Source organism: Sus scrofa, chromosome 7 (genome assembly GCF_054392235.1).
Source record: "Sus scrofa isolate SSC_HxYL_T2T_F1_AM1 chromosome 7, Sscrofa_HxYL_maternal_Yorkshire_Landrace_v2.0, whole genome shotgun sequence".
NCBI classification, from domain to species: domain Eukaryota; kingdom Metazoa; phylum Chordata; class Mammalia; order Artiodactyla; family Suidae; genus Sus; species Sus scrofa.
In genome coordinates this window covers 114499047-114518995 of record NC_139389.1, presented here as the reverse complement: position 1 = coordinate 114518995, position 19949 = coordinate 114499047, and the positions used below count along the sequence as shown (strand labels likewise).

Sequence of the window (19949 nt, the reverse complement as noted above, 5' to 3'; positions counted from 1 at the left end):
GTGCAGCTCAACATCAAAATCAAACAACCCACCCAAAAAAAAATGGTGAATAAAGAGACATTTCCCAAAGAAGACACACAGATGGCCAAAAAGCACATGAAACGATGTTCAGCATCACTAAGTATTAGAGAAATGCAAATCAAAACTACAGTAAGGTACCACCTTACACCGGCCAGAATGGGTCATCATCAAAAAGTGTACAAATAGTAAATGCTGAAAAGGGTGCAGAGTAAAGGGGACCCTCCTATGCTTTGGGGTGGGAATGTAAATTGGAAAAACCACTATGAAAACAGTGTGGAGGTTCTTCAGTAAACTAGAAATAAAACTACTGTATGACCCAGCAATCTCACTCCTGGGCATCTATCCGGATAAAACCATAATTCAAAAAGGTACATGCACTCCAGTGTTCATTGTAGCACTATTTACAATAGACAAGACACAAAAGCAACCTAAATGTCCATCAGCAGAGAAATAGATTAAAAAAGTGTTAAAAAAAGAAGTGTTACATATTATATACAATGAAATTCTACTCAGCCGTAACAAAATGGAATAATGTCATTTTCAGCAACATGGATGGAACCAGAGATTATCATACTTAGTGAAAGACAAACATCATATGATATAGTTATATGTGGAATCTTAAAAAAAAGAAAAGGATACAGATAAACTTATTTGCAGAACAGAAACAGACCCACAGACTTTGAAAACAAACTCATGATTTCCACAGGGGACAGGGTGGGGGGAGAGAGGGACTAGGGGTTTGAAGTTGGCATATCACACTGTGGTATATGGGATGACTGGCCAATGGGGACCTGCTATATAGAATATAGAATATATCATAGAATACCCAAAATTCTGTGATAATCTAAATGGGAAAAGAATCTGAAAAATAATGGATGTGTGTATATATATAATTGAATCACTTTGTTGTATAGCAGAAATTATCACAACACTGTAAATCAACTACACCTCAATAAAACTTTAAAAAATGAAAAAAAATCAACAGATATGGCAATGATTTAAAAAAAAAAAGAGTTGCTCACAGTCTTACTAATCTTTTGATATCTGCAGGATCTTCAGGATGTGATATCCCCTCTTTCATTCCTGATGTTGTTTTCTCTCTCTCATCTATCTTGCTATAAAGGTTTGTCAGTTTTACTGAGTTGTGTAAGGAGCATTCTCTGTTTCATTGATTTTTCTCTATTGTTTTCCTCTTCTCAACTTCATTAAGTTCTATTATTATCTTTATTATTTTCTTCCTTTTACTGCTTGGGATTTATTTTGTTCTTTTTTTAGGTTCTTGAGGTGGCAGAATTAAGTATTTTTTTATATGTTTCCTCTTTTCTAATTCATGCATTAATTCTATAGATTTCCTTCCCTGAGCTACTTTGGCTGTGTCCCACAATCTTTGATATGTTTTATTTTCATTTTTATTCTGTTTATAACCTTTTTTTCACCTTTGAGACATTATCTTTGACCTATGTATTATTTAGAAGTGTTTGGTGTGCATTTGTTCAGAGGTTTCCCTGTTATATATATCCTTGATATTTGCTTATATATATATATATATATATCCTTGATAATTTTCTCTCGAGCTATACTACCAATTGTTGAGAGAGAGATGTTGAAGTCTCCAATTCTAATTTTGAATTTTTCTGCTGTTCCTTTCAGTTATATCAGTTGGTAGATTAGCCCATTCTATCATTATATAATGTTCTTTTCTGCTTCTGATAATTTTCTTTGTTCTGAAGTCTACTTCATCTTCTATTACTATTATCATTCCTGCTTTTTTCATTATTGTTTACATGGTATATCTCTTTCCATATTTTTACTTTTATTCTTCCTGTATTATTATATTTGAAACAAATTTCTTACAGACAGAATATGGTTTGGTCCATAAGGCATGGCGTAGATTAATGGCAGAGTGTCTTTTAATTGATGTATTTAGAACATTTTTATATGATGTAATAAATAATGTTAGAATTTAAGTGTGCTATTTTTGTTTGTTTTCTATGTTTTTTTATTTATTTCTCTGCCTTCTGTCTTCCTGTAGGTTATTTGAGCTTTTTTAAAAATTCCATTTTGATTTATCAATTCTGTTTTTGAGTGCATCTCTTTGTATAGCTTTTTTAGTGGTTGCTCTAGGCATTATACTATATACACATAGCTCTCAGAGTCTACTGGTATTGTCACTATCAGTGCAAAGTATAGAAAACTTTCTTCCTTTGTATTATTTTGTCCTTCCTGTTTATGATTTGTCTTAAATATTCCTCTATGTATTTTAGGACCACATCAGATCATGTTAAATTTTTTACTTGAACTATGGAACATAATTTTAAAGGCTCAATAGAACAGGATAAATCTATCTATTGAATGTATTCATATATTTGATTATTGTGTTCTTTCTTCCCAATCTTTTAAGATCCTTTCTTTCATCATTTCTTCTATTTTTAGAGACATTTTTTAGTCGTTTTTTTAGTATAGTTCTGCTGACAACTAATTATCTTAATTTTTCTTCCTAAGGATGTCTTGACTTCACCTGACTTTTCCTGAAGGATATTTTCACTTCCTATAGGACTCTGAGTTGTCAGTTCTTTTTCTTTGAGAATGTAAACATATGATGGCCTCTATCAATTCTATTGAGAAATTCACCAGCATTCTAATTGTTTTCTCCCTATAGCTATAGTATCATTTCTCTCTCACTGCCTTCAAGATTTGACCCTTATGTTTAGTTTTCAAAACTTTGTATTTAGGATAGATCTAGGGTAGACCCAGAATCTGAAAGGCCTAGGAAGCTTAAATCTGGCTTATTTAGTGGTAGATGTATCAAGAAATTAGCACAACCTTTTGTAGTTTCTGTAAACAAGAGGTGATCAAAGAACAAGTCAAATACCCAGAATTTCTTTAGGCCCCAAAATACATACCCACTTCTACATTATGAGTCTAGCACCTGAACAAAGTCCAAGATAAAGGAATTTAAATAAAGGCCAAAGTTTCCTTTAGGTGAATGTAATTTAGAGATACTGTATGAGTATATAAACATGATTTTATGCCAGGATTTGAGCATATGAAACTTATTCTTGAAGTAGTGTTTATAATAGATCATAAACTTCTCTTGCTCATTTTGCTTATTGTCACATGTAGTCCTTTTAACCAGGATAGCCTTTAGACCAGCTTAAGACAGGTGACTTGTTTTTTTGTGAATATGTTTTTACTTTTTCTGCCATTGTTGCTAATAGAAAAGATAAAAATCTTAAAAGTTGACTGAGTCAGAATTTCTGTATGGTATTTCTTCATGCTAGAGCCTAGAATGAGGCAGAGTGGGGTAGATTTTGGTGGTGTTTTTTGTAGTGTAGTAGTTTTGTGGCGAAGTTGTTTTAAATCTCTGAAGTTGTCAAGATGGAAGTTTCACTAGAAGTGAATTGACATCAAATAAAACATGAGTACCTGTATTTGGATGTTTTACCACATACCCAAGACAGACAGTGGATTGTAAACTTTCCATTTATTGCACCGTTTGGGCTCCACCTATGGACCAGTGTGTTGTTTCAGTGTCTGAGAAAAAATGCAGGGGATAGGCCTACTTTTTGAATGTTGTTCTTCATTTGAACCTGTGTGTTCTCTGTGGTCAGGCCTGATGAGAAAACTCTTAAATCATTGTGGAATATCCAGATATGTACCAGTGGGTGGCAGTAGATATGGCAGAGTTTTAAATAATGTAGCCACCAGTAATGGGTGGAATCTAAAAGCAGAATTCTTGAGGGTTCTTTTTGCTTATTTGTTTCAAAATTCAGATTATTTTTCACATGTTTTTCTGATTGTAAAATGCATACTGAAGAGTAATTTGAAAAAATAAAACCTAAAATATATATTTATATATAAACTCTATGTACCAGATACTATTTTAAGTGTTTTACTTATCGTAATTTTAACCCAACACATTTTATTGTTTTTTTGAGATATTTTGGATAATGAAGAGGATATCGTTGTTCATTTATCCTATTTATCTTTACTAGTGTAATACAATAGGAAAAACATTTACTGACAGATGCTACATTAAACTGAGGAATTATTCAACTGTCCCCCATTCATTTAAATAGGCATTTTTTTTGCTATTTTAGGTTGTGAGATATTCTGTATGTTGTATGTGGAACATACCTTGCAAAAAACATCTGCTTTTTCAAATGTCTAGGCATTTGCTTTCCATCAAAGCCACATCTTTTGATGTCATCTCCCAGAATTGAGGAGTTTGCTGTGGACAGCCATTAACTGTATGTCTTCTCACAGACTGCTGATATTATGCAAGTTCTTTAGCAGAGTTAGCTGTTAGTTTGGGGAAGCATTGGGAAATGTATAGGCATTCATGGAAGAGCTTGGAATACTATGTCATTTCAGTAGAAATCTTGAAAGGCAAAAGAGGGTGGTCACTGTTTTGTGAAGAAAAGTTTTGGACCCTGGTCCAGTTCAGAAGCCGCAGGCTCAGGTTCATGTACTTCTTTCTATTCACTAGTTATGTGACATTGACAGAGGCCTTTAATCTCTCAGAACTCAGTCTTCATCTCTAAAATCCCCATCTCTGAGGAGGTGGGATTAAATCAGGGTTTTCAGTCAGCACTGTTACGAGCTTTATAGCTTCATCACAGCACCGCAGGGGCTGACCCCAGTACAGGAGGGAAGTCCAGCAGTCTGGCCTCCAAGCCCTCCACCTCTGCTTCCACCAAAGAAGCTTCCTTTTAGCTTTTAAAATTGTTGAAAGTGTGTATGATTTCATTCATAAGACACAATTCTACTTTTTTTTAAAAAAAAAGTGAAAACTTTGGGATTAGATTATTTCAGTGGTCCCTTCTGTCCCTAAAATATCAGTAATCCTAAATAACTAGGAAGCCAGGAAAAGAAAAGAGAAATTGACCATTGTCTTTAGCATTAGATAGAGTCTGCAATATCTAGTATATAACTGTGGAAGGTGTGGTCTATCATTTATGACCTTTTATGGGTTGTAATGCACTGTTTAATTAATTTCATTATACCTCAAATGCCACTTAGAGAGGAATGGCACAAATTTATTTTTTAAGAAGTATTGAATTATTTTGAGAACCTAACATTATATGCTGTTTTCAGTAAATGTCAGGGCACTGAATTACTACAGGAGGTACAGCAGCAGGAAACTAAATGCTTTTCTCTAAACTGTAGTCACTAATTCACCATATTCTTTGCCAGTGCTGCTGTGTTCAGTGTTGTTGTTATAAACGTTCCTGAGTTTGAAGCCTTTGTTTATATAATTTTCTCTTCATTACCAGGTAGGCTGAGTTATGTGGATGAGATATTTTATAGTAAAAATTAAAAGAAAAAACTGCAAAAATTAAAAGAAAAAACTGCTCATTTCTAAACTTGATCTCCAACTTTTCTGTGAAGGGTCAAGATGGGCATGTTGCTTATGCACACCTGAATATGATTCTCCTTTTAAAAGCAAATAAACAAACAACCAATCTGCTTCCTTGGCTACCAGGAACCAGAATCAACATAAAAAAGTGTCAGACCTCCTTGAACAGCCAGACCACTAGTTGCAAAGACTGCAAAGGAAGTGGTAAAAGACTGTCTTAGCCAAAAACACAGTCATGATATATTACCCTGAGTGTGCCAGAGAAATGCAACATGGAACAAAACAAAACAAGATTCTCCAATTTTCATCCTTGATATCCTGCTTTCTTAGTGGGACTTTTTCCTTCTTCTAATAACCATATGTCGTAATGAGTTAGTATCAGCTCATTTAAACTAGCTAGATCCAGTCCAAGGAAAACACACAGGATGGCTGCCCTTTTCACCGAAAAAATCTTTCATTTACTAATGTTGATGGAAGCACATTTAGCCAAAGCAATTTGCATGGCAGTTGAATTGCTGTTTGTATTGAACTGCAAACCAGAGAATAATAAAGCAAAACATGAACATGCCAGTGGTGAGCAAGGGATCAGAGCAGCCCTTCAGATTTTTCCATGCTGATGGTTTGTTCTAAAGCTGGGAAGAACATACAGCAAGTTTGCTCATTATAACCAGGTGCACTCATCACATGGAGGTGTCACAGCGTTATGTAGTGTCAGCTGTCCAGAGATCTCACCTGTGTTCTCTCATCTTTTGTCTGTTTGTGGTAGAATAGTCACTTGTCAGTGATGCCCAGTAGCCATATTTCATCAGCACAGGTTAATAACACTATTTATCGTTCCAAATGTGTGTACTTGAACAATGCACCTAACAAGTGAACCATTGCATAGAGAAGTAGTGTAGGCAGAAAAGGGTATTTGGGACATCTAAGTTAAGTAGAAAATACAGATAAGCACTGGTCAAGAAGGCTATAGATATAAAGACATCAAAGCCCTGGTTGTTGACATCAGTCATCTCCTAAGGTGAGAGGAATAAAAATGTCTGTGTTTAAAAAATAACTGTATGAAGAAGGGAGCAGTTAAGCATTGAGTGGTACCAATGAGACCATGATATGATAGATAGGGCAGGAAGACAGGAGGGCAAAGCCCTAGCACTAACTAGGTAATCACAAGCAAGCCATTTGTCTTCTTTGAGCGTCATGTCTTCATCTATTTTTTGCAGAATGAAATGTTTCACTGTGGAATAGAAAGTTCTCCAGGTTTCTGAGTAGAGATAAGAAGGTTCAATACAACCACATCCCCAAAGACTTTCAGAAGTAATAGCAACCCAACTAACACTACTAAAGAAAAAAAAAAAAAGGTGTTAGAATTTCAGGAGTTATATGAGCTTCAGATAAGAATGGATCTTGTCCTCAACCAAATGTTTCCTGACTCTGCTTTCTTCTTTAGCAGCTTCACTGTTGTACAAGTTCCTTTGATATAGTAGAAAATAGGCTTTTGGAGGCACCAGGATAATATAGGCTCACAGCTTCAGAAGGAGAGAGTGTCTCCTAGTATCCATATTAGTACCTAAAAATGGGTTGCTGCAGACATTGCTTAGCTTGTATGCTCAGGAAGGTAAGGTGCTGTGACTGGCCAGTCTGAGTTGTGACCAGAAAGTTTGGCCCCTTGACTAAAATTTCCACAGGAATCACGTGGAGAAGAGTTTGAAGTTCTCAAAGGGAAAGGATGTGGCATAGAGACAAAACAAAAACAAGGGTACACTTATATGCTTGATATCAGCTGGGGTGAGAATCAATGGGGTGAACATAAGGGGACTTCAATATTTTGAGTATCAATTATAGGAGTTCCTTGGTAGTTTTTGTTTAGCCATTCAAAATGAAGCATTGCCATTGGTATCAGCTTTTTTTTGGAAGAGCAGCATGACCTTTATGTATTTGGAGAAAACTAAGAGTGTAATTTTTGAATTGCAGTAATTCTGTGAAGTCTGAGGGTAGGAACCCCTTTACATATATATTTTATCAATGTGTGAATTGCATTTGGCCATCTGAGAAATCCAGTATGTATTATTTATCAGTGAGTTTTAGCTAAGGCTTTTGATGTTTGCCATACCAAGTTGACTCTGGAGGAACAAGGTCAGCTTTCTTTAGTGGTTGATAGACCCCACTATCCACCATCCCAGCCCCACTGTACCAATAAGCAGTGTAATTCATTACAAGGGGCTCAGCTCTGAGAGCCTCTTAATATTCGTAAGTAGTGGAACAGAATGTCCATGTCCACATAGAGATTCTGTAGTGATCTCGTATCTCTCAAATACTTATTTTTTTATTTAAAGAATTTTAATTGAAATGTATTTGACATATAGTATCATATTAGTTTCAGGTGCACAACATAGTAATTTATATACAGTACAAATTGATCACGATAAGTAACCATCTGTCATTGTACAAAGCTCTTACAGTATTATTGACAATATTCCCTAGGCCATATATGACACCCCTGAGACTTATTTATATATATATATATATATATACACACACACACACACTTTTTTTTTGGATTTTTGGCTTTTTGCCATTTCCAGGGCCACTCTTGAGACACATGGAGGTTCCCAGGCTAGGGGTCTAATCAGAGCTGTAGTCGCCGGCCTACACCAGAGCCACAGCAATGTGGGATCCGAGCTACGTCTGCAAACTACACCACAGCTCATGGCAACGCTGGATCCTTAACCCACTGAGCAAGGCCAGGGATCGAACCCACAACCTCATGGTTCCTTGTCGGATTCGCTAACCACTGAGCCACAACAGGAACTCCAATTTATGTATTTTATAACATGAAGTTTGTATCTCTTAATCCCCTTCACCTGTTTCACCCAACGCCCCAGCCCCTGGCGACCCCAGTTTGTTCTCTGTATCTATGAGTCTATTTTTGTTTTGTTTGTTGGGTTTTGTATTTTTGTTTTTTTAAACTCCACATATAAGTGAAATCATATGGTATTTGTCTTTATCTCTCTGAGTTATTTCACTTAGCATAATACCCTCTAGGTTCATCTGTGTTGTTATAAATGGCAAGATTTCACGGTTTTTTTCGTGGCTGAGTATTATTTTGTTTATATGTATCACACCTTCTTTATTCATTCGTGGACACTTACTTTCTTATACCATATGCAAAAATAAACACAAAATGGATTAAAAACTTTATAATACTTGAAACTAGAAGACTCATAGAAGAAAACATTAGTCAGTAAGCTCTTTGACCTTGATCTTAGTGTTTTGTTTTGTTTTTTTCCTCTCTCTTCTCAGGCAAGGGCAACAAAAGCAAAAATAAACAAATTGAGAATACATTAAACTAAAAAGTTTTTGCACAACAAAGGAAACCATCAACAAAACAAAAAGACAATCTACTGTATGGGAGAATACATTTGCAAATGATATATCTCATAAGGAGTTAGTATTCAAATTATATAAAAAACTCATACCACTCAATATCAAAAAAACAAACAATCTGATTTAAAAAATGGACAGAGGACCTGAAGAGACCTTTTTCTAGGGAACCTATATAGATGGCCAACATACACATAAAAAGATGCTTAACATCGCTAATCATCGGGGCAATGAAAATCAAAACCATAATGAGGTATCACCTCACACCTGTTAGAATGGCTATTATTAAGAAGACAATAAAAAACAAATGCTAGAGAGGATGTGAAAAAAAGAGAACTCTGTGCACTGTTGGTGGGAATGTAAATTGTTACAGTCACTATGGAAAATAGTTTGGAGGTTCCTCAAAAAATTAAAAATAGAACTACTATATGATCCAGTGATTCCACTTCTGAGTATTTATCTGAAGAAAATGAAAATATTAATTCAAAAAGATATGGGCACTTCCATGTTTATTGTAACATTATTTAAATAGCCAAGATATTTAAACAGCTTACGTCTCACAAATATTGAAGAGATTCAGGCTGAAGCCACAATTACTGAAACCAGTTAGAGTAGGCAGCTGTTTTGTCTGTTTGACATCCATACCTCCTCCTTTTGTTAATAGTACTCAGATATTTGGAAACATTCATTTCTCTTCTTCATTCAATCCTTTTGCAATTGTTGGTGAAATTGTTTCATACTTTACCTTGGCCAAGCAGTAAGCAAGAGATCTAAGCTAGTCTCATTAGCTCTTCTCTTTATGGAATTTCATCTTAAGTAGAGTAATACAAATACACTCGGGATAAAATGCCCAGTAGTTCATGTTACCTATACCCCTCTCCACCCAGACCAGTTACTCTCTCCATTCTGGACTCTTTTTTCTGTTATCTATTATAATTAGGTCTGTTATATCAATTACCCTCTAATAAATTACAAATGCTTGCTGTTCAGTTAGCAACTGATTGCTATCAGTTAGCAAGTGCTGGGTACCAAACCATACCCAATTCCACTTACTTTTAGGTCATGATTTTTTGATTTGGAATTGGTACTGGGCTCTGCTGGACAGTTTTTCTGGTCTCAGTTGGGTTCCCATCTGAGGTATTTGTGTTCATCTTTAGGTCAGGTGGGCAACTCTGCTTCTGGATATTTGCTGGCTATCTGTTGGGGCAACCTGCAGGATTTCAGGGCTGGAAAGAGCCCTGAGCCATGTGTTTCTTGTCATCTGGCAGGCTGGCCTGGGCTTGCTCCTAAGGTAGTAGCAGAGTTCCAAGTGGAAAAGTGAAAATAGAATGAACCCTCAATGCAAATTGACACAGAGTTGCTCCTGCTATTTTCTGTATACTAAATCAAGTCCGTAAGTAGGCCTAGATGCAAGATGTATTTGACTTCTTAATGAAAGTAGCTATAATGTGACAAGGCAGATGAGTAAGGATGCAGGAAGAGGAACGATTGAAGGTGCTTAATCACCACACCCCAAGTTGGTGTCTGTAGTGTATAGCTAAAAATCCTAATGTGCCAACAAAATCTCCTTAAAAATACATCTTAATTCAATAGCATTCTCCTATAATTTTCTTGACATAACTCTGAGCGTGGGTGTTTTGGGAACCAACGTCAGCCATCTATAGGTACAGAGCAAAAGCTAACTCATCCTTAAACCCAGTATGTTTTGTCTTGAGAGAATTACTTGCCACTTCTCTGTATTTCTCCTAGCTCTGCAGTCTCAAAGGACCAATACCATCAATTATATCATCTACCAGGTCTCCTGAAGTTTCTGGGTATTGCCTGCCCAGTTATGACATATTACAGCATGACTTGGTTTACCCACTATGTTCCATCTAGTAGCACTTGCTAGAAACATTTGCATTTGTCTTTCTGGAATACATATTGAATTTTTGTACATTGTATTTTCCTTTCATGCAGTACAGCCTCTTGGTAAGCTATATCAATCACAGACTAAGGCAAACACTAATATTAATGTGGGCTGCTGTAGGTATTTCTTGCCAGTTTTCATCCAAGTTCTAAGTCAGCCCAGTTCTCTTTACATTTGTGAGATCTAATAAGATCATAGCACAGGGTAGTATAGCTGCAGGCAGAAAATTCTTCTTGACAAATACATCTTCCTTTATAGCAAGTTCATAAATTAATATAGGGCACTGAGACACCATGGCTATCTATACACATTCATTTAGACAGACTTCAGTTGACTACCTTCTCTTCCAGCCACTGATTTCTCTGAGGTGGTGCCAGACTGCTGGTCAGGTGTAGCTTCAATGCTTTCCACCCTCGCAGTGTGAAATGATAGTTAATATGACTATACAGTTAAGGGAGCATTCTGCTTCCATTAATAACGCCCATTATTTCAGGGTGTTTTAATTTGGTTATAAAAATTGACTCTGGAGGTGGAACTTGGCTTGGGAGCTTATTTTAAGGACAAATGGTTTGTTTCTATTTTTTTCTTTCAAAAGAAAAAAATCTTTTTTTAAAAGAAAAGTTTGTGTTGCTTTTGAGTTTATATAAGCTCAAAATTCCTAAAACATTGGAATGACTTTGACCAAATTCTTAAAACATTGGTATTACTTTGGATATGTAATTGAGTTGGTGTAATTTTCTGTTATCTCCACTGGACCTAGGACCTCCCAGGGCTTCTCAGCTAGCTTAGATTTGGCTGAGTCCGGATCTTTGCCACATTTCATCAGTTGGAATCAGAGGGCATTTCTATTATGTTGTTTCTCATGCTTAAACGTAAAATTCTCTTTCCAGGCAACAGTTTATACAAGCTACTGACTGAATTGAGTTTGATAATAAGAGGTTAACACATTTTCACATTGTATTTTGATGGATATTTTACTTTCTCATTGTAGATCTGCTGGAGGAGACTCACAGAAAAGATGAAGAAATGGAGTCTCTGCAGGTAAAATAAATTCTCCAATAGAGCAGTTATCTTCCAGTTTAAACATTTGTTTTTAATTTGTTAGCCTTTATTAGAGTCACATTCACCACTATGGCAATGGAGTTTAAAAAAAAAAAAAAATCAGGTCTTTAAAATCCAAGTTGGAGTTTTCTTCCTTTTGGAAGTGTTGGAGGACTGTCATAGTCTCTGAGAGCAGGAAGCCATCTTAGTCTCTGTGCCACTCATGAAAGGAAACTTTATTCCTTGGTATAGCTTAATAGGAACTGTAGCATTAGCAAGTTAAAGCAACATCTTTGCAAAGTCCTTTCCTCAAAAACCGGGCTGATGAATGAGAATGAATTTATGGAATCTACATTTTCATGTGAAAGTCAAATATTCTGACTCCGCAAACATCATCCGCTAGTGACCAACCAAAAATATTAGCACATATACTGAGCTTCACACTTACCTTGTATGGCTCTTAATTCACTGTAGATGTATACACATTTCTTGGACTAGAAAATTATGTTTGAAAGATTGCACCAGAATTTTAATTGACATTCCTGTGGTGTGATCAATTGATGTTAACTCGGCCTCTGACAGAAGTTCTCTCTTCCTTTAACATTGGACTAACTTACAAATGGGTAACTTGAGTGTCTGACTTTATTAGGGGAAACATAATCAGTTATACTCACATGACAGAACCAATTCACTTAACGTCACGTTGAGGATTAAGAACAGTAAATACTTTGGACATTTAGAGTTCTTCCTGGGCCCGGAGCTGCAAGGTGTGACTAGAGAGGGGTTTAATGAGCTGGCTTGAGTGCCTTAGTGGTAAAGATGTTTGCTTCTGGCAAACAAAGGATGGGCTGAGCAAAGCCCAAAGAGCAAGGGAAAACTTCTGTAATTGGGGATTCTTCTACTTGATGGTATATCTGTTAAGAGAAAATTGTATAACTGATCTGAAAATGATTAAGAAGAATATAGATCTACATACCTAAGAAGAGCATTTGTTTGTCCCAGTTTGTGCAGATTAAATTCTTTTAATATCTTGTGCTGTGGTTAGGTATAAAAAGAAAGCCCTGGTTAGTTCATTGTGGGGCTAGGAAAAAATCTCCAGTGTGTACTTGCCCTGTCCTATCTCTTTATATCAGCAATACTTGTTATAAAAAGCAAAGGTATGCACACTAATTGTATATGTTGAGAAGGTAATAAAGGTTTTTGATGCATTATGTTTACCATTGGACCCAGAATAACACATATAAACATATTTATTGAATACTTAGTACCTATCTGACCTTTTGAAATGGCATCATAAATCTTTTTGAGTTTATTTCTTCCAATATGAGTGTTGGAGCCAGGAATCCTGTTAAATTTAATAGCCTATGTTGCTTCTCAAATATTTATTAAGTACTGGCAGCATTTTCTACCAAAATGTCCACTGAGTACAATAGAATGCACCAGTCAACTAACTATGGACATTTATATGAATAGAGTATCCAGTATGATGTCCAACAGCAGAAGAGTTCATTGTTGGCACTTTGTCATGGTAATTAGTGCCTAGTGCTTATACTTTATTAAGAACAAAGGAGGAACTTAATATCTCTCAGAGTGTAAATTGTATAGACATATCATGGAAAGCCTTTCTTTTTAAAAATTTTTTATTAAAGTATAGTTGATTGGAATGTTGTGCCAATTTCTTCTGTACAACAAAGTGACCCAGTCATACATACATATGTATATATACATTCCCTTTCTTATATTATCTTCCATTATGGTAAATCCCAAAGGCTGGGTATAGTTCCCTGTGCCAAATAGTAAGACCTCATTGCTTATCAATTCTAAATGTAATAGTTTGTATCTACTGATTTCAAACTCCCAGTCCATTCCACTCCCTTCTCCCTCCCGTTGGCAACCACAAGTCTGTTCTCCATGTATGTGAGTCTGTTTCTGTTCTGTAGATAGGTTCATTTGTGCCATATTTTATATTCCACACATAAGTGATATCATGTGGTATTTGTCTTCCTTAGAGAGCCTTTAATTTTAAATACTATAAGAAAACCCATTGAAAAGTGCCTACATTCCTAAGTTTCCATATTCAAACACAAATATTACAGGTGAAATATTTGAGAAAACTAATAAAGTATGTGGGTTGAAGTCTTACAATCACAAAATAGGACTTTGGGGGAATAAAAGACAAAATCTTTTTTTTTTTTTTTTTTTTAATGCTAGCATTAAGAATTGAAGATTGACAACTTTGACTTTTAAGCCCTGGCTCTGGGTAACCTTGAGTAACTCAATTAACTTTGCTGTGCCTATTTTCTCATCTGTAATATAAAATCATAAACCTGTCTTCCAGAAGTGTTTAGTGTGGATTAGATTATCCCAGAAGGGAGAGCTAAATATTCCAATTTAGCAATGTTAGCAAATCCCCATGTATCCAAATTGAAGTCAATTTTATTTACTCATTATCATCATATAATTATGTGTAACAGCCATTCTGCATTTAATGTTATCCTCCTTATGGATGGTCGTGTTTATTTATCTCTAAACACTTAGCAGTTTCCTGTAAGTAAAAGATGCTCCATTTGCTTACCGAACAAATATTTATTGAGCACCAGGTCTGTGCAAGGCACTGTACTGGACAAGCTGCTTATACTGGGTAGTTTGTTACCCTTTATATCAGAATTAATGCAAAAGAACTTTAAATAGTCATTGGTAATAAAATATTTTAAAAATATTAGAGGGGATATATACATTATTGTAGGAACATATAACTGTACCTGTCTTTGGTAAAGATAAGGGTGGGTCGGGTGCAAGTAAAGGGGGTTGAAGGTGGAGAGGATGAGCAGGGCTAGAGTGGCAATCTAAACAGGCTTCCCAGAGGAAGCCAATATTTAAATGATAAACAAGAGTTTAGAGTAAATGTTAAAAAAAAATAGTTTTAGGCAATGTGACGGCTTGAGGTGAAAGGGAGCATCAATTTCATGTTGAAGAAACTGAAAGAATTTCAGTAATGGAATGTAGTATCTGAGAAAGGAGAGGCAAGGCAAGAGTTTGTAAGGTAAACAGAGTTCTCAAGATTCTTATAAAGGGGTTAAGATGTTATCTTCAGTATAAGGGAAACTGGTAAAGGGTGTGAAACAAGAGAAAAATATCAAATTTTCATTTTTAAAAAGTATCTGCTACAGAGTCTAAAATCATTGGGTGCAGACAAGATTGAAACCAGGGAAAGTGATTAAGCAAATGTTGGCGAGAGATGATGGTGACCTGGATTGAGTAATAGTAGAGAGTGTGAAGAGGATTGGGTGGTTTCCTAATAAATTTGGGGTTATAATAACTTAGGGAGCTTTGAGAGTGCTTATTAGGAAGTATAAAGGAAGAAGTTAAGCATGACTGTTAGGTTTCTTGACTGGGCAACTTCATGGATGGTTATGCTAGTCAGTGAGATAAGGGGAAGTTGATTAGTTCAATTTTATGGTATTGTGACTTTGGATGCCTTGAAATATCCAAGTGGCAGAGAAAGATTTATAGATTGAACTGGATATGTAGAATTTGGTGTCATCAAATCTGGTATCCATATCATATAGATGATATTGAAAGTCATAGAACCAATGAGAAGTCTCAAGGAAGTACGTAGAATAAAGAAATGAAAACTTAACCTTAGGGAATAAAGCTTAAATAGCAGGCTAAGGGTGAAAATCTTGCAAAGGAGTCTAAGACCTAAAGAAAGTAAATTCTACAGAGCATAGTGTCATGAAGCTTATATAATATGTCTAAGGGAAAATAATCAGTAAAACTGAAAATAGGTGTTTAATCCTTGAATCCACTTAGCTAAGGGGTTTAGACTTTAAAACTTTGTAATTTCTATCATACCTATGAAGCAAGTCATTCACTTTTGCAATTATCTACTAGGTAGAATAATGCCTCACCATATTAGATGCTCACTAAATTTCTGTTGACTGAATAAACAAATGAATACCACCCTACTGATGTCTTATTTATACAGCACCTGTTCCTGGTTCTCTCTAAGATCTACTCATTAATAAACAACCACCACACCTGTCCTAGTGTTCAGTTTTGTTTAAAAAATTCAGATACAACTTCCAGATTCTATAATTCCTGTACACACACACTTTCACTCTCCCTCCTTCCGTAATACTGCTCCTTGAATGTAGTATTGAAACAAAAGGTCAATAAGAGTAATTTGGCCAGAGTGGTAGGAATTAGCAGGGACAGAAAAGGATAAAATGGCAAGTTGGGGCGACAGCAGAGAGGAGAGTGTTTTCAGTCTTCAGAGGAATCACAAACAATGGAGATAAACATATCCGACAGTGATTTTTACAATGCAGCTGGTAATTACCAAAATTCTTCCTTGGAGCTTAACATTGGCTCTTTATTTTTCTTTTCTTTTTTTTTCTTCTGACTTTCATTTGCAGTTACATTGTGTGCTGCTCTTAAAAACAAAGTATTGTCTTTGACTATAAATGTGTGGCGCAGTATCACAGTCCTATTTGCATATGGGTTTGAGGTACATTTAATCCACTGCAGATCATTTTAAATAGACACAAAAGGTAATCCATTTTTCTTCAATTTAGTTGAAAAGTATTAAGTGATTGACACTTTACTTGTGATAGCTGTTAGTAGTAGGTGCTGCTATTGTTTTTTTCTTTATTTTTAAAATTACCAACCTACTGGTTCACCTTTCCTCTGCTTCTTGCTTTTCCCATGTCACTTTGTGAACATATGAATGCAAGGCACTCCTAGAGTATCATGCTCAATTATGAATTGCTTCCAAGTGCTACCTGTGATGGTCAGTTAACAGAGTATCTGGAAAATGCATATGCCTCTCCTCTTACGCTCACTTACCATCAACTGACTTTTCATTTTATTTTAAATGAGATTTAAAAAATAGATGATTATGAACATGATTTTTGCTATTCATTTTTCTCTTTTACTAGGTCATCTTTAGATCATTCTGAGGAAGTATTGATGTTTATAAATTGGGAACATTAATAATGCCAACTTCATAGTACTGTTGAGAGAATTAACTATGATAAGAAGTATATAGGGAGTTTCCATCGTGGCTCAGTGGTTAACGAATCCGACTAGGAACCATGAGGTTGCGGGTTCGATCCCTGCCCTTGCTCAGTGGGTTAACTATCCAGCATTGCTGTGAGCTGTGGTGTAGGTCGAAGACACGGCTTGGATCCCACGTTGCTGTGGCTCTGGCATAGGCTGGCAGCTACAGCTTCAATTCGACCCCTCGCCTGGGAAACTCCATATACTGCGGGAGTGGCCCAAGAAATGGCAAAAAGACAAAAAAAAAAAAAAAAAAGAAAGAAAAAAAAGAAATATATAAACCTCAATGCCTGACAGGTCCTTCATAAATGTGAATTCCACACACAGACTATTTATTTATACCTACTATGTGCCAGATATAGTGCTTGCTACATGCTGGGCATTAAAAGAGTAAACATCCCTGCCCTCAGGGAGGCCTGCCCTCAAGTGGGCCACTCCTTCCCCCTCCTTCTCCCTCTTTCTCGCCTCCTCTTTTCCCATCCTCCTCTCTCTTCCACTGGGCAACTAGGATTTTGCCAAAGGAAGTATTACATCTTTGTATAGCTACTAACAAAAAAGTGAAAAAAGTCACAATGCAGCCATAAAGAAATTGACTCTTTGGGCTACATATGAATATCAGTCTTATTATTTTAAGAGGAAAAAGGGTTCTTTTTTTTTTTTTTTTTTGTAGGATCTATAAATGTCACAGGTATTTCTGGACACTTTCTTCAGTATCAGTACTTTCATTTAAAATGAGCTGAGCCCTTCATTTAATTTTTTAAAATTGGGTTTGTGTTTTTTTTTTTTTAAGTAGCATTTTTTTTTTCTGAGACATTTCAGAACCTATGTCATTGAAGGATATAAAGTACATTATTGACTTGTTTTTGAGAGGACCATAATTATGTTTAATTTCTCTCCTAGATAATTGTTAGAAATAGTCTGGGATCTTCCATTTGAAGGATTTGACTTATTTTTTAGAAACACTTTGGGAGTGGAAGGGTAGGTGTTTGATTTTGTTTTCATCATTTAAATAGTGCTTAGGCAAAAGCATTTTAAATGAGCCAGAAGGAGAAGATAATCTTTTCCTCAGTCATTACTTCGTTTCAGCTACTTCCAGAGTAGCCTATGGCAGTGTGGTGTTTTGAAGGAAAAATAGAGCTCGGATTTTTAGTCCTTTTGGAACAAGTCTAATAAGTATTAATATAGGTGTATTATAATATGGAAAAGAATTCCGGTATAAAGTTGGCAGTCACATTGCTGGCGATAAACTGGGCAAGGAAAACCACCGAAGACAGAAAGCTGACATGGGCAAACAAATTGCCCTGGCAGAGGCTGACAGTCCAGAATATTAACCTCTCTGTAGTCCCAGTAAGTGGCCAGCCCTCCTAGTAAACAACCATTTGATAAACTGGGCTAGTGACAGACCAACTGGATAATTCCTGTGGTTTTGCTGTCAGTCATTTCTGCCTGATTATAGAATGCCCCAACCTGAATTTTCAAACTTCGGAGGGGTTTGGAGGTTTTGTGGGTAGAAAGCAGGGATGGGAAGTGAAAGTGAAGTGGAACGCTGCATTCTAACGCTGGATCTCCAGAAGAGTTGAAGGGTGGGCGAAAGCAATTCTTATATTTCCCCAGAGGTTCTCATTTGCTTGGGAGATACTAAAGTACAGTTTTACAAGTCTCTCTTTCAATAAATTGATAAATTGGGACTGACCATTTAAAACTTTATGAAACTGGAAGGTAAATCAGTATCCTGCTCATCCCCCAGATGACTCATGAGAGCTAGAATGGAACTTCTGTAATTCCAGAAACCAAAATGCAATGCATATGTACTTTTTCTTCCCAAGATGCATTCCTCAAAATGTAGGCACATTACCGTGTATCTCTGTTTCTTTTTCTGATGTATAATTAAAAAACTGTCCTAAGCTATGAATGAAAACAAAACATGGGGGATGGAGGGTTGGACAACACCTTGCCCCTTTCAAGCCTAGGTGACCTAATGGCTCAGTAAAATCTCTATATTCTCAAAATGTGAAGAGACTTACCAAGCCTTAAATTTAGTATGAGGGTCTCAACAGAGATAAAACGTTAGCAGTCTGTATTAGGGTCAAGCAGGGTCTCAGCCAATTAGATTTGCACACTTCAATTTACTATGTCAAGAGGCCTCAGGAGAGCAGAAAACCAAGCCCAGTAAAATAGATTCAACTTGAAATTTTAGTGATCATTAAATTTTATCACCCTATTTTACCTGAAATTTGCAACTTAATTTTAATTCCAAATTTATGACAGAATAAAACTGGAAAATAGAATACCCTGAGAATGAAGTATTCTTGTATCTGAGTGTATGGAAGTTGATTGAGTAGATCATTTTCTTTTGAGAATAAAAAATATAAAACCGTGGCTGGTTTTGTTTATCCAGAGGGACACAGAGCGTAAGTCCTCAAGATTCAGCAGTCTCCTTGAATCAAGCTTCTTAAAAAGCTTCTAAAAAACAGACATCATTTGGAAACATTTTAAAATGCAAAGACAAAATGTAGTCTTTGAACTCAAAAGCTCAAATTTTACTCTGTGATAGAAAGTTTACTAAAAAACTTGGTAGTGAAAATGAACCAAGTATGTGTTACAGATTTTGTAAATTGCTCCCACAAGGGGGGAATTTATTTTATCTGTTTCCATACACCACTTGACACTATAAAAAGAAGCACTTTCAGAAAATATCCCCTGGTGCCTTTATCAGAGTCCAAGCTCTGGGCTCCTTGGGCACTGGGCCTGACATAAAGAGTAGCTTACATTTTCTTGTGAAAAATGAAAACCATGTAAGCATATTATGATATTTTGTAGAGTTGAGCTTGTCTGGGAGTTTTTACCATGTTTCCAGAGTCAACTGTCTTCTTACAATTTGGGGCAATTTTATTTGGGCTGCAGTTTTAGTGATTGTTTTAAGACCATACTCCATAACATGTATCTGCTTGTTCCTCTCATGTCGTGATAGATAATGATGTGTCTTAGTCCATTTAAGCTGCTATAACAAAAACACCATAGACTGAGTGGCTTGAACTGGAAACATTTGTTTCTCACAGTTCTGAAGGTTGGGAAGTCTAAGATCAAGGAAGATTAACCACCTGTGTTCAACATTGGCCGATTCAGATTCAGTAACTGGCCTGCTTCCCTGTTCATAGCAAGCAGAGGGTGTTCTAGGGT

The 19949-nt window shown here is 36.1% G+C and overlaps 1 protein-coding gene across 26 annotated transcripts in view; it reads left to right on the top strand.

Annotated features, from left to right (window-relative positions):
* The window catches only part of CEP128 (centrosomal protein 128), a 414256-nt gene that overhangs the window by 325784 nt on the left and 68523 nt on the right, over nucleotides 1–19949 (top strand). For all 26 annotated transcript variants that reach the window (XM_084969948.1, XM_084969954.1, XM_084969945.1 and 23 more), the window contains one exon: nucleotides 11659–11708. In XM_084969948.1, the coding sequence (XP_084826074.1) occupies nucleotides 11659–11708 (50 nt within the window). The remainder of the gene's footprint in view (nucleotides 1–11658; nucleotides 11709–19949) is intronic.